We start from the raw sequence: 13,781 nt of genomic DNA on the forward strand, positions 1-13,781 counted from the left end.
CTCCGTATACACCCTGTATATGCGTGCATGTGAATTTGCGCTATCCCTTATCTCTCATCTCTTTCGCTTATTGTACTGCATACAGTTGCAAAATAAATAAACAAATTAAAAAAAAAAAAAGTTACTTTAAAGGAGTTTTTCAATGAAAATAATAAATTCACACAGTCCCTAAGGGACTAGATTTGTAAGGAAATGGTCAGATGAGTTTCTTGTTGATTGAAATAAAATGTTTTTTGCCAAAAATAATAAAGAAATCTGAGTGTTATTTATGTAAATGTAGCCGGGTAACCTTGGAAGTTTGGTAAAGTAACATATTTTATTAGATTATTGAAAAAGTATTACAGATTTTATCTACAGGAAAAAAAAGAAATGTTCATCTCTTATACATTCAGATAAATAGAAGTCAAATCTTTCTTACCCGTACTCACTTATCGCAAAATTGGTATCAAATAAATGATTGCCCAAAATGAAGAGTCTTCAGCCAGAATTTTAAAGGAAGAATACTACACAAAAGTGATAAGAATGAACAAACAAGAATCATTAAGGCAAATGGCGGTAGTTTGATTGGATTTCGACCTATTACGTCATGTGTGATAATGTATTATTATATATAAATTTCCATTGGTCACTACACCTTGTATAGTTGATACGGCCTTTCTCTGTGTGTCCAGTGACTTGTGTCCTCCTCCATGTCTATCCAGGTGTAAAGTGATGAAGCGCGCACAGGTGAGGTGCAACATCCTGCCACTTCACGAACATTAGGTTGACCTAATATTTCCAAGCCCTACACTTACAGCTAGTATAACATCCAAAATCTTATCTCAACAACCCCGTCCTGCCGCTTTATGCTTCTTTCATTAAGAGAATTTCACTTCTAAAAGTGGTTTTCAGATCTCTCCTTTTTTTTCACAGCTGATTGTCCCCCAAAGTAAAGTTAGGTTGCTTCATTTCTTAATAAGATTAACTTTAGAGAATGATTCAACATAAAAGCTGTGTTATTCTAGCTTTCGAATAATGGTGAGTTGTTCACATAATTAATTAGATAGTTTCTCTGGATTTATTATTGTTTTCTGTCGGCGCTTGGGAGTCGCAGAATGCTGGAAATGTTAACTTGAAAGATCTTAAATTAAAGTTCTTCAATAAATTGATTAATGTAAGGATATTGAAAATGGTACTAACTGCTTTTATGTTATGGTTTATAACAGATATGAATATATTGGTTTCGTGACCGTAAATTGTTAAACTTAGGATGGAAGATTTGCGAGGAATCGGTCAAATAAAATAACTCGTCTCTTTGCCAACGTTTCGATAAATATATTGTCCTCTTCAGGGCCTGGATATTACAAATACAAAACAATTTACAGAGTCAGTAACATAGAAAAAACAGTAAAAATCAGTAATATAAACATAAACTGTAAAATACAATAATTTTTTTTATAATTATTAAAACTTACGTGGCTATGCGAGTTGGTTGAGTTACAGAAACTAAGAGCCAGAAATGGAGAAGCTTCCAGAAATGACTTCCAGAATGTGACAGTACTTGTTAGGGAAAAGAACCAATACAAACGTAACTTTCTAGAAATGTGCCACATAGTGAAACAGAACAACACAGTTAACTTTAGGACAGACACGTCGAATTTAGCCAACTGCTACAATTTTATCATTAAAAAATAAATAGATATCCAAAATTTTGTACATAATTATTGCTGGGTTTTTTAATTTTACTTCAAATCTTTTGGTTATTTGTTATTTAGTGCATAAGGGTTATTTGGTTTCTCCTGTGTTTTGTGTTTAACGGTTTTTGTTGTTTAAAGAAATTTCCCAATATTTATTGTATTTACTCTTTTGTTGTAATTAGTCTATTGTATCTGTTCAATTGTAATTACCAAAATTCCCGTGTAAGTCCCGCTATATCTGTATATATATACCTGCTTCTCCATTTCTGGCTCTTAGTTTCTGTAACCAACCCGCATGGCCACGTAAGTTTCAGTAATTATAAAAAAATTTATTGTATTTTACAGTTTATGTTTATAATACTGATTTTTACTGTTTTTTCTATGTTACTGACTCTGTAAATTGTTTTGTATTTGTAATATCCAGGCCCTGAATAGGACAATATATCTGTCGGAACGTTGGCAAAGAGACGAGTTGTTTTATTTGACCGATTCCTCGCAAATCTTCCATCCTAAGTTTATAACAGAGTTTAGGTTATGAAAATAGTTTTATCAGTTTGTTATGATTATAGATAGGTTATTCAATTGAAATTATATAAATTATCTACCATAATGGTGTAAATGTAAAACGATGTTTTGAACCCATTAATAGTTGCTTTACCTTTTTTTAATAAACAGAAAGACGGTATGTATCATTTTGTTCTTTTAAGGTTCTTTTCCTCTTAAAAGTATGGGGACAATGAACCTTACATTTTCTTGTTTTTTGCTTTACCAAAAGTGGATTTCTGAACTCAAGTAAAATTAAAGAGTTCTTATTTAATTTCTGTAACCTTTTTTACAATAATCCACTTTGAATTATCAAGAAATTGGTGTTTAATTCTAAGGGAAAACATCACACAAATTAAATCACGCTTAAAGTACTTAGAAAACTTCCGTTACAAACGACTAGAATAACAGAACAGACTTCTTAACAATGTTTAAAGAGAGATATTAACTGAGTAAAGTTGGATGTAGCTTTTATACTTAAATGCTGATGTTGCAAGCCGTTAAATCTGCTTGGCTAATCCGAGTTGTGGTTTTAACTTTCTTGCCTTTAGTTAACCAAATGTTTTATTAGTTTAACCAAGACTAATCGCCAGCACTAAATTAGCGAAAACCTCGAACTTGTCTTAAAAAGTTGTTTTCTATGTTTACTACATCATTTATTTATTAAAACCTTTTTTCTATGTACACTACATCGTTTATTTATGTTCATTACTTCTATAAGTACTATTATCTGAATCATTATTCCAAATAGGTTAGTTTTAGAGATAGAGAATATGAGGTGAATCTGGAGTGTCATGATCTAAATATTTTGCCAGAAATCCTGTGTGAGAAAATTAGAACATTGGATTTAGTGCACTTTGTTTTTTTCCTGTGATTTTTAGTATGAAGCTACAATGACCAGAACAGTGGAATAGACACCGCATGCCAACGTTACCGCCATTTATTAAAATAATAATATGTTATTAAACTCAATTAGGAACGACAAAATAATTTTTATTCTGATATAGTATAGAACAAATATCTGTCGAGTTGTGTCGCTATAATAGTTCTATTGAATATACTGTTATATTCCCTGCTAGAATCTAATAATAAAATTAAGTATTATGTTGTTCAGTTAAAAATCTCCATACAAATCTTATACCGCTCTTAATTCTGGCCTTTCAAATAGTTAGGAAATTAGTCTTTAATTGCAAGAAATGTCTTGCCAAATCAATTGTTGCCATTCTGACATTGAGCGGCAATATCCTGGTCGCAAAATGGAAGGAGATAGACAAGGGTCACCAATATGTAGTCACATTTCAGCCGCTTTCTGTACTTTTCCTTTAATATTCTGTCCAAGTTTATTCTTTAAAGAGTTGGACTTCACAGCATCTTTGCCTTTAGTCTTTTGGTTGGCGAGAATAGATTGGACATTAACGACCGATATTTATTCTACCTAATTTTATCCATTAAAAGATGTTGAGCCATTTAAATTTTCTGTTCTCAACAGTAAACACTATTCTTCATACCTACGGTGACCATTCGTACTGTTTTTGGCAGGACAGTCCTGTTTTTCAAGACGCTGTCCTTTTTTGTTTTTTTAAGCGTAAATATCCTGTTTTTTATTTATTTGTACTGTTTTCTAATGAAATTTAAATTATACTCAAATTTAATTTTTGAATGTAAAAATATAGTATAAATATATAATAATTAAGTTCGCAAATAATCGTTTAATAAAAAATTTTCTGTGTACATTAACTTTGGACGAACCTTTAGCGTAAAACACAACCTGTTTTACCGATAGAGTAGACTAGTCGACTAGTGTAAACATCGATCGCTAAACGTCATGTAAAAACTAATAACTAAACTAACCTATACTTAATAGTATAATTATGGCCATTGTTTTGTAATAACCGATCTCTTGTTAATAAACGTATTAATATTTTTTATAGGTATTTTTTTGCTTCTTTTCCTGTTTTTTGATACAAAAATAATGGTCACCGTATTCATACCGTAAATCTCAAGCCACATCTTTGAGTAACAGTATCTGATGCATAATTCTACCACTAACCTAAGTAATGCTTATCTATTACTTATCTGAATTTAAAAATGTTGTAAGACATCCTCCACTTAAAAAAATTTCTACAAATTATTGACTTTTAATCGAATTTTACAATCAATATTTTTAATAATAATGTTTATGATTCACAGGTAATGCTGCTAGGAGATTCTGGAGTTGGCAAGACTTGTATACTTGTAAGATTTCGCGATAACCTTTTTTTATCTGGAAACTTTATTTCAACGGTTGGAATTGATTTTCGGGTATGAATCAAATTATTTTGTATAATTTAGAGAGAGAAGGGAAAAAAAGTTTTTATTAATTTTTATATAATATTTATTTTGGTTCGAGGTAATTTTGGTCATTAAAAAAATGTTCAAATCAAAGGCGATTGAAGGTAAGTTATTTTATAACTATTAAACAAGTAAATTTAATTAGAAATAAAGGAACAAAAGACATCATCTAAAAAGGTAGGTACGACTATTTTAATTTCCTTTAATTTCTACTCATTCAAATCAGTGTAATAAATTATAGTTGTTGTACATTTATCATTCATCATTATCGAAATAAGGAAGTTGCGAACATTTTGAAAACAGTGGTTGTAATATTATTTGAAATTTCCATTTTCAATCAATATGTTTATATTCCTCCCAATCAAAACAATTCGGTAGGAATGTAGTAATCAATAATACTGGATTGGCAGGAAGATGTAGAAAATTGCAAAGGAACTAAACGTTATAAGTAACACTGCAATCCCACCATATAAAAAACAATATATTTTGGATCCTGATTAATGAGTTCCGAAGAACTAAATATAGAAAATAAAAAAGTAACAATAATTTTGTACATATTTACATATTTGTCGGAAGAAATGTTTTTTTTTCCAGAAGATAATATTGGTGGAAAATAAGAACAACGTCTTTCACAAACATCAAGACATTACGCCATCATGTACTCACACTTTTCCATTCAGCTCATGTGGCCATCATTTGTCACCTAGTCTTTTCTCAGATCTTGCTGAAGCCTATAAAACTAGCTTAGCATTAACCTAGTCATATGATACTACTTCTATCCTTGGTGTCAGGTTATACTTGTGGTTAATTTTGTAGGATAATATCTTCATAACAAAGTTAGGTTAAGTGTGATAGTCAGTCCTTGAATGCTACTGACAATAATGTGATATACATATGTATAGCCACGGATTTGTCAAGTTAAAAATAGAAATCACGACAATTAAGATTACCTATTTGGAACCTTGGAATGAAGTAGACACACAACAACAAAAATATCATATTAGTGTAATTAAAATATCAAAAGTTAATTTGATCTGCGCTGTGGCTATTATCCAACTACTCTTTAATAAAGTATAGTTTCACAGTTAACGATTGTAGCTAATTTCATTTTAAGAAAAATTTCCAAACTGAGGTGTGAAAATAATGGATAAGAATAAGTCCTTTAAGGTCGTGTAAGCACCTTGTCAGTAAAAGTTTTAGTTACCTAACCAAAGTTACAGAAAAAATCACTTCCCTCTTGACTTAAAACATTGGGAAGTTATTTTTCATTTTAAGTCAAACTTAAAAACTTCAAAAACTTTGTATAGACTTATTAAAGTTAATTCATTAAGACTGTTGCAGAATTAACAAAATTCATATCCCAGAATAGAAAATAATTCCATATAATAAAAATTAATGATTTAAGTATTATTTGTGTATTTTGTTTCAGGGATAGATTTTTTTCTAAGAAATACTGGGAATAAATTTTCCAGAATATTAATTTATAAAATCCCATATTAAATTTCTAGTAGTACCAAGTTTAAGGCCAGCTGTTCAACCAAATCTATGAATTTCTTCTATTCATTACTTCTTAATCTAATAATCAACTTCAGTTACTTCGTTATAAATTGTCTAATTCATTTTTGCTTAATATGTTACAGAATAAAGTGGTGTTAGTTGATGAAACGAAGGTGAAGTTGCAGATATGGGACACTGCTGGCCAAGAAAGATTTCGAAGTGTAACCCACGCATATTATCGGGATGCTCACGGTAATTATTATTAGTTATGATAATTATTTAAAGTAAAGAAACGGGCTCTTCGCCGAACTACCTAATTAGGTATGGCAGACGGAGGTGAATAGCATGCTTACTTAATTGAAAATAATTTTTTGCATTTCTAAGGAAGCTAATAATGGAATAACGAAGTTGCTTTGTGCGGGACTAGAAGTCTTAATTAATAATTTGCTGTGCTTTTTGTAATGAAGACTGAGATTCTCCAATCTTCAATCAAGCGTTGATGGGACAAAGACTATATTTGTTAGCCTTTAACTAAACATTTAAAAATTAAATTATGTCGTGTGGACTTATGCAAATAACAAGCTGATCTATGTCACAGGCTAAGTTTAGTTCATAATACTTCGGCATATCTTTTTAAATCAAGGCCAGAGCTTCAAATAACAAGACACCCATTGTTCCCTGTGAATCGTTTTTAAATTGATGGCCCAATTTTTAGTCTACTGAAAGATTCATTTTTGTGTGTTTTTTCATCATTTAAAAGCATTTTTTATAAATTAATGATTTACCCAATTAAAAGTATGAAATTATTTAATCACTTTCTGTACATTCTAGCTTTATTGTTACTTTATGACGTTACTAATAAAACTAGTTACGATAACATCCGAGCTTGGCTTGGTGAGATTAGAGAATATGCACAGGATGATGTCGTCATCATGCTTCTGGGTAAGTAACTTCTTTTCAAAGTGTGATCGAATGTTACATGATTTGGTACTTTTCCGTTAGCCGGGCGCAAATGTCGCCAATTGTGAACCAAACGCGAGCCAAGTCAACGGAATGAAAGTCGAAAACGTTCAACTATAAACAAATATTAATTAATAGTAAGCAAAACAAGTTCAACTATAAACAAATATTAATTAATAGTAAGAAAAACAAGTTCAACTATAAACAAATATTAATTAATAGTAAGCAAAACAAGTTCAACTATAAACAAATATTAATTAATAGTAAGCAAAACAAGTTCAACTATAAACAAATATTAATTAATAGTAAGCAAAACAAGTTCAACTATAAACAATTTTAATGAATTGTAAAGAAAACAGTTTTACCCAAAACTGTTTTTCGCTTGCGCCCGGCTAACGGAAAAGTACCCATGATTTTTTCTGAACTTTCGTCTCATTAGTATTTTAGAATCCAAACTCTTTTTAGTAGATTCAATAAAATAAAAAAGATTGCATCTGATTTACATATATTTTATGCAGGTCATTGCACATTACATCTTTTAATGTTTTTTTTTTTTGCTATTAATAATTTTTAATTTCTATAATTATTTTCCAAGTGTGTGTCTTTTTAAGGTAATAAATCCGACTGTCAGAGTTCAGAGAGAATGGTAAGGAGGGAAGATGGAGAAAGATTAGCAAGAGAATACAGTGTTGCATTTATGGAAACTTCTGCAAAAACTGGCCAAAATGTTGATCTCGCTTTCATGGCTATTGCGAGGTAATACTTACATACAATTATTTAAGTAAATTATTTAAATTCACCTGATACCCTTTCAGGAATCTAAATCGTCTTAGAACTACAACCTTCCTGGAAATTAATTGGAATTCCCTCCATCTCTATACAAAATCTGTAGTCGTTGCCCAAGACTAACTTTCTCAGATGCCCACCAAGTTGACAATGCCTCCTGAGGGATACCAGTCCAGCATGTATAACCTATTTTTATTCTTAACAAGACATGTTCAGTTCTCTTCCAGTTATAATTGTCCAGGCAGGTGTTCGACTGCCATAGTCCTGGAAGGTTATGGCTCTGCAGGTTTCCTGCTACTTGTTGAGCTTCTTCTTTTATAGATGATCCCACTAAGGAATCGGGCTCAAAAATTAACGTCTTCATTAGGAAATCTAAGCAAAAGTTATCAGATCAATTTCTAGTTGAGTTAAATCTGACTGAATCTTCGAATGGAGATAGTGAACTCATTTCGGTTATTTAATGTTCAAAGGTAAGAAGGTGGTCTAAGGAATTTTGCTTCATTATGCACTTCATAACTGAAATCTGCAATACAATTTTCATGAAAATAACGCCTATGATATTCTTATCAAATATCAACTTCGTTTTTAATTGATCCATTGTAACTTACATATGTAACTTTTGTTTGAATATTTTTAATTTGCTTGATTTAGTGGTTCCGAGAGAACTGCAACTTAAATCAACCCTACTCTCTAAAGTACCACTTTACGAGTGCCATATGGGCTGTTATTTTTGAAAGTGGTATAAGTCCATTTTTCCATGTATCGAGATATTTAAGGTTTTGCATTTGAATTAATTTAAAAATATTCGTAAACCTTAATCTATTCAAGTGATGTTATTAACACTATACACCTTTTCAATTTTATTATGAAATAATAATTATTACAATTCTTAAAAAAATAAACGATTTTTTTAGCTCCAAATGGACTTATACCACTTTCAAAAATTACAAATGACAAGAAATAAAAACTGGAGTAAATTTAAGTCCATATTTTTATGGACATAGCTTCACTGAAATGGGTTTTTATGTAAAAAGTAATAATTAAAATGAAGACATTTAAATACACGAATAACCAAGTTTATTTTTTTTTAATTTCAGTTATATTAAAAATATAAAAATGAAAATTACTTCGTTAAGATCTTTAAAGCAAAAAAAGATATTTTAAACTTCTTTTTCTTTTACAGTTAGCATAATATCTGCTAACGAGCAGCGTACACTGAAGTACCAATAGTCGAAAATAATTGGAATAAGAAAGACGTTGTAATTATAATTATTAGAAATGGACTTAAAACACTTATTCCAAAAATATTTTTGTGATAACATTTTATAGTCAAAATTTTTTTGTTGATTTTATAAAAAAAATCGTACTCCATTGAATGTATTATTATAAATATGGAATGTGTCTATATCTTACTGAAATTACCATTAACTCATTTTTTTAAAAATTGGACTTATACCACTTTCAAAAATAACAGCTCATATATGGTTTTATTATCTATCTTTAATTTTAAGGAATTAAACAGCATTGCAAGAATTGCAAATTGGAAGAAAACCGAGCAAGTGCAACTTCAAAGAATAAATCAATAGTTTTCAATAATTCGCAATAGTTTTTTAAACTCGGCGTTTATATTTAGCTTGACCAATTAACAATCTTTTTTAGTGAAACAATTTTTCGGAAAAATTAGTGGGGTTCTAGAAGCAATAATTGTTTTAATTCAAAATTGTAACGATATTCCTCGTGGTTGCTTAATGTCGAGGTTTAAGAGAATAATATTTTCCTCGTACACTGCCTGCAACCTGAGGATTACTGCCCACAGAGAAGATAAGTAGAGTCTCGAAGTGGTCTCAATATTTTGCCGTCCTCCTGACTGTAGGCTAAGTGGCAATGAAGTAGACAGTATAAAACTGCCACAAAGTAAATTTAATTCAAATTTGTTTATGTTTTTTAAAAAAAAATAGGAGCAGTTGTTAATGATTTAACGAAATCTTTTTTGCAGAGAGCTGAAAGCACGTAAGAATGGCGTACATAATAAGTCTTCGTTCAACGTACAAGATTATGTTAGGGAGCATACACAGAAGGCGTCGTGTCCACCCTGTACTACATAACTAATAGAGTAGAAAAATTATTTTCATTAATTTAACTGCAACAGCAAACAAAATAATAAGGAAAAAATAATGCCTTAACAGTTTGTCGAGAAAAAAAAGAGCGTCAAATGATAAAATGAATAGCTAAAAAGTGTCGCTATTTTGTGCAGAAATCTATCTTTTATTTTTATCTTACATTTATATAAATAAACTATTTTCAGCATAAAAAAAATAATATATATATTTTGAACCAGATTCAAATTGCACAAGTGTAACAATAAATCAAATTTTCAAGGACCATTTGTGTAGATCTGAATTTTTTTAGGTATTTTCTTAGGATAAAAAAAAATACTCAAAACTAAAGAATTTATTTCAAGATGCATTTAAAATCAAATACATACGTACATATATGAAGCACTGATTAAATGAAATTCACAAAGATTCTACAATATTTTGAAGCCTTTTAGTTGGCCAAATATTAGAAATTAAAATTTAATATTTAATTAAATAGTATTAAAAGGGAATATTTATCATTTTGAAAAACTGTTGGTTATGCAGATAATAAGATTATTATTAATAAAATAATATATTTTTATTTCTAAATCAAAGATCAATATTTTTAATGATGAAAACAGCTGTTAAAACAGAGCTGTTATTTATGTGTTAGAACTTTCAACAATTAGTTCGTTCAACTGTTAGAAGCTTTGTTTGATGTGCAGCTTACCTTTACTATATGTAAGAGGTATGTTAAACAAAACGTTTTAGAAACATTAAATTTTAGTGATTAGTTTATTTGAATAGTTGTACAAGTTTTGTACTATTCTTTACTACAAATTGTAAGAAATTTTTCATTCTCTTAATTGAAACAAATGATGAATGACTGATTCTTTGTTTTAATTTGTAATTGACTATTCTTTTTACCAAAATTGTAGATTAACTGCCAAAGAATTTGAATTTAAATTCATAAGTGAAATTTATTTTCAATATTGTGCTCAATAACTTCATGTTTTAACTTCTGAGACAGTTTTTAGGTTAATATTAAATGAATATCATTTAATGGCACTTTTCGTCGCATAATATTGCAACAGGATCAACAGAATCCTGTCGCAGTATAAGGGTTTAAATGAAAAAACAAATTTTAAAAAATAATAAAGGTGAGTATTTCACTTCTTGCACCAACTAATAAACACTGGGAATTGAATACATGGTGAAAGCATTGGATCTAATTTGTTTTTAGATTCTTCTCTTTTATGCTCCTCTTTGAACTTCTCTTAACTCGTAAGAGACGAAATTCGGGTCCTAATGAATGTTCTGAACTAATTACTTGATAGGTACATGAGAGAGAGAGATAAAGCGAAAACCGGCCATCTATCATGTTGAAGTTTTAGTGTCTTAAGGTTGAAAGTTGGAGCTTTGTTTACTTAACAGTATTAATAAAATTTTAAAAAGCTATAATTTACTAAATTAGATTTTAAGGGACTATTATATTTTTAAAAAATAGAGAATGAACTATTTCTTATTAATAAAAAGAAGTTAAAATAAAATTGAATCGATTCACAATGTTTTTGTCCATTTGCAAAGGAAGATTGCGTTTTAAAAGTTGTTCCCGATTTATGTTTGATTAAAACGCGTAGTGGCTTAGGGGTGCGTAGCATTGAAGATTAGCACCATTTTCAGTTTACAGGAACTACTATAGAATAAATATTCTGAAAAGAACATAAATTACAAGACATGGTTATTAAAGCAATAGAGCAACAGCAATTGTTAATTTAAAGTGTTTAGTGTTTTTATTTTTACAAAAATAAAATAGTGATGCTTGAAATGTAGTAGCCTTATTGGAAATAGATTCTGAAAAGTGTGCCCAGCTTAACTGGCAATTTTCTGTATCAAGCAAACACACATCTAAAAAAAACAAAACTTAAAAACCACAAAGTAAAAAAAAAAAGGTTTTTATAACTGAAACAAACTCTTGAAACATTTTTTATTTAAAATTGTACTTTTTGCAATGTTTTTTATTCATAAATGTTTCAACTGCTTAGTATGCTGACCTTCTAGGAAGATGTTTATATTTAATGTGTCATTTAACAGCAATAGAAGCTTTTGCCGTGATATTTTGGTTTAATTCAATGTGAATGGCTTAGATGCTTGTACGCGCTACTTATATTTCGCAAGTATCAGTATTATTATTCGTGTTGTTATTGTGTTTATATAATATTGAAAATGTAACTGATATCGGCAGTGTCTATCGATGGCAATTACAATCATAACATTAACATATCTTTTTTAATTTGTGATTTTGAGATAGTTACCTTCAAAAGAGAGCAATAAATTGCACGATGTTTTATTGCTAAAAAATTATATAAAGTGTTTTTTTAATAATTATTATCTAGTTTTTTGTTTCTTTAATAGTGGAATGTGCAGAGATTCCGGAAAATTTAATTCATAATCTGCAGTTCATCATTAATAAATGGAATTGCGCTGTTATATTTCTAGGGGGAGCAAAATATGCGCCAAAATACTTGTGTAAAGCTTTATTTTGTGGAAATAGAATACCTCAAGTCTCTCGATTGCCTGCTGCTAAGAACAGTTGTTCTAAAGCACCACGAAGGAGGTCGAGTTCGGTTTTTGCCCCATTGAATAAAAAATGGTAAATTTTTAGTTTTACCCTTGTTATCTTATCATTTCAATAAACATTAATTATTGTTTACATAATTGCTGTTTTAAAGACAATACTTTAAAAAAAATCATTCACCGGTGATTAAATTGCCAACACCTCTTCCACTGATTTGTACAAATATTTATTTATGAATAGAATAAAATTTAAGAGACAATATCACTGTTTTATAGTTTGTTAAAAATAAAATAAAAAATACATTTCACTTTTCGTTTTTAATTTCACTTATCTAAACAAGTTGAATTTATAAAATTTAACAATTTTATCACAAAGAATTGTAACTTTAGAAATACATAGCTATCTCGAATTAGACAATATTTCTCATAACAAATCTGAATTTAATTGAAATTCAGTTCCAGACAGTTTAAAATTATTGTATAAAATAGCAAATAAATTGTAGTAATAATACTAATTTATCATACTTGGTTAGAAGTTTGCTAATATATTACAATAATTGTTTTATTATATAATTTTCAAATGAATTGAAAATGATACATTTATCTTTGGAAGGGTGCCAGTACTTTAAATAATAATATTTTGATTGTATAAGAAAAAAAAAAAAATTACAGTTTGTCATCTGAAAATACTGATTTTTAATATGTATGTTTTGTTCGTTGCTTTTATTTATTAGTTCTAATAGAGGCATGGTTACTTATACAATTAGACTTAACAAATGTACACTACTACATCATAAATATAATTTTAAAAAGTAAAAAATTATGTCTGAAATATAAAAAAATATATAAAAAAACAAATAATTATTTTTGTTTTGTACGAAAATTACTTGTATGGAGAAATTAAAAATATTTTAATGGCCATTTTGTTGAATAAATGAATGAGAATATACCTTTGCCCCGAAAAAGACCACAAAGATCTGTAGCAAAACTTCTCCAAGTACTTCCGTATCAACCGTACGGTTTGTTGTATATAAAGTGTTTTAGAATTTTAATGTTGGAATTTTTTTGCGAATTTAAATAGAAATCATGGAATTATACTAATTTCATTTTACTGAAAAGCAAATATTCCTAAATAAAATATTGAAATACTTATTTTTAAAAATCTAACAAATAATGCATAAATAAGTTAAATCATAAAAAGAAAATAGCATGTTGCATTTTTAGGTTTTCTAATTAAGATTTCATTCACGCATTTTTTGTTGAACGATTAAAAACACGTATTAGTACAATTCTATTTAAGTATAATTGTTTCTCAGTAGATAAAATCTATAAA

At 29.0% G+C, this 13,781-nt stretch overlaps 1 protein-coding gene across 7 annotated transcripts in view; it reads left to right on the top strand.

The window, feature by feature from the left end:
- The window catches only part of LOC141454336 (ras-related protein Rab-37-like), a 164,934-nt gene that overhangs the window by 144,491 nt on the left and 6,662 nt on the right, over positions 1 to 13,781 (top strand). For 5 of the 7 annotated variants that reach the window (XM_074128451.1, XM_074128449.1, XM_074128450.1 and 2 more), the window contains 5 exons: positions 4,410 to 4,520; positions 6,191 to 6,299; positions 6,879 to 6,989; positions 7,619 to 7,763; positions 9,790 to 12,346. In XM_074128451.1, coding sequence (XP_073984552.1) covers positions 4,410 to 4,520; positions 6,191 to 6,299; positions 6,879 to 6,989; positions 7,619 to 7,763; positions 9,790 to 9,898 — 585 coding nt within the window. In that variant the 3' untranslated portion in view covers positions 9,899 to 12,346. Of the gene's footprint in view, positions 1 to 4,409; positions 4,521 to 6,190; positions 6,300 to 6,878; positions 6,990 to 7,618; positions 7,764 to 9,789; positions 12,347 to 13,781 lie in introns of those variants that run through there. The other 2 variants (XR_012458634.1, XM_074128452.1) reach the window with 2 other exon arrangements.

The sequence above is a fragment of the Rhodnius prolixus genome, unplaced genomic scaffold (assembly GCF_049639745.1).
Source record: "Rhodnius prolixus isolate KJV_2025 unplaced genomic scaffold, Rpr scaffold_9, whole genome shotgun sequence".
NCBI classification, from domain to species: Eukaryota; Metazoa; Arthropoda; class Insecta; order Hemiptera; family Reduviidae; genus Rhodnius; species Rhodnius prolixus.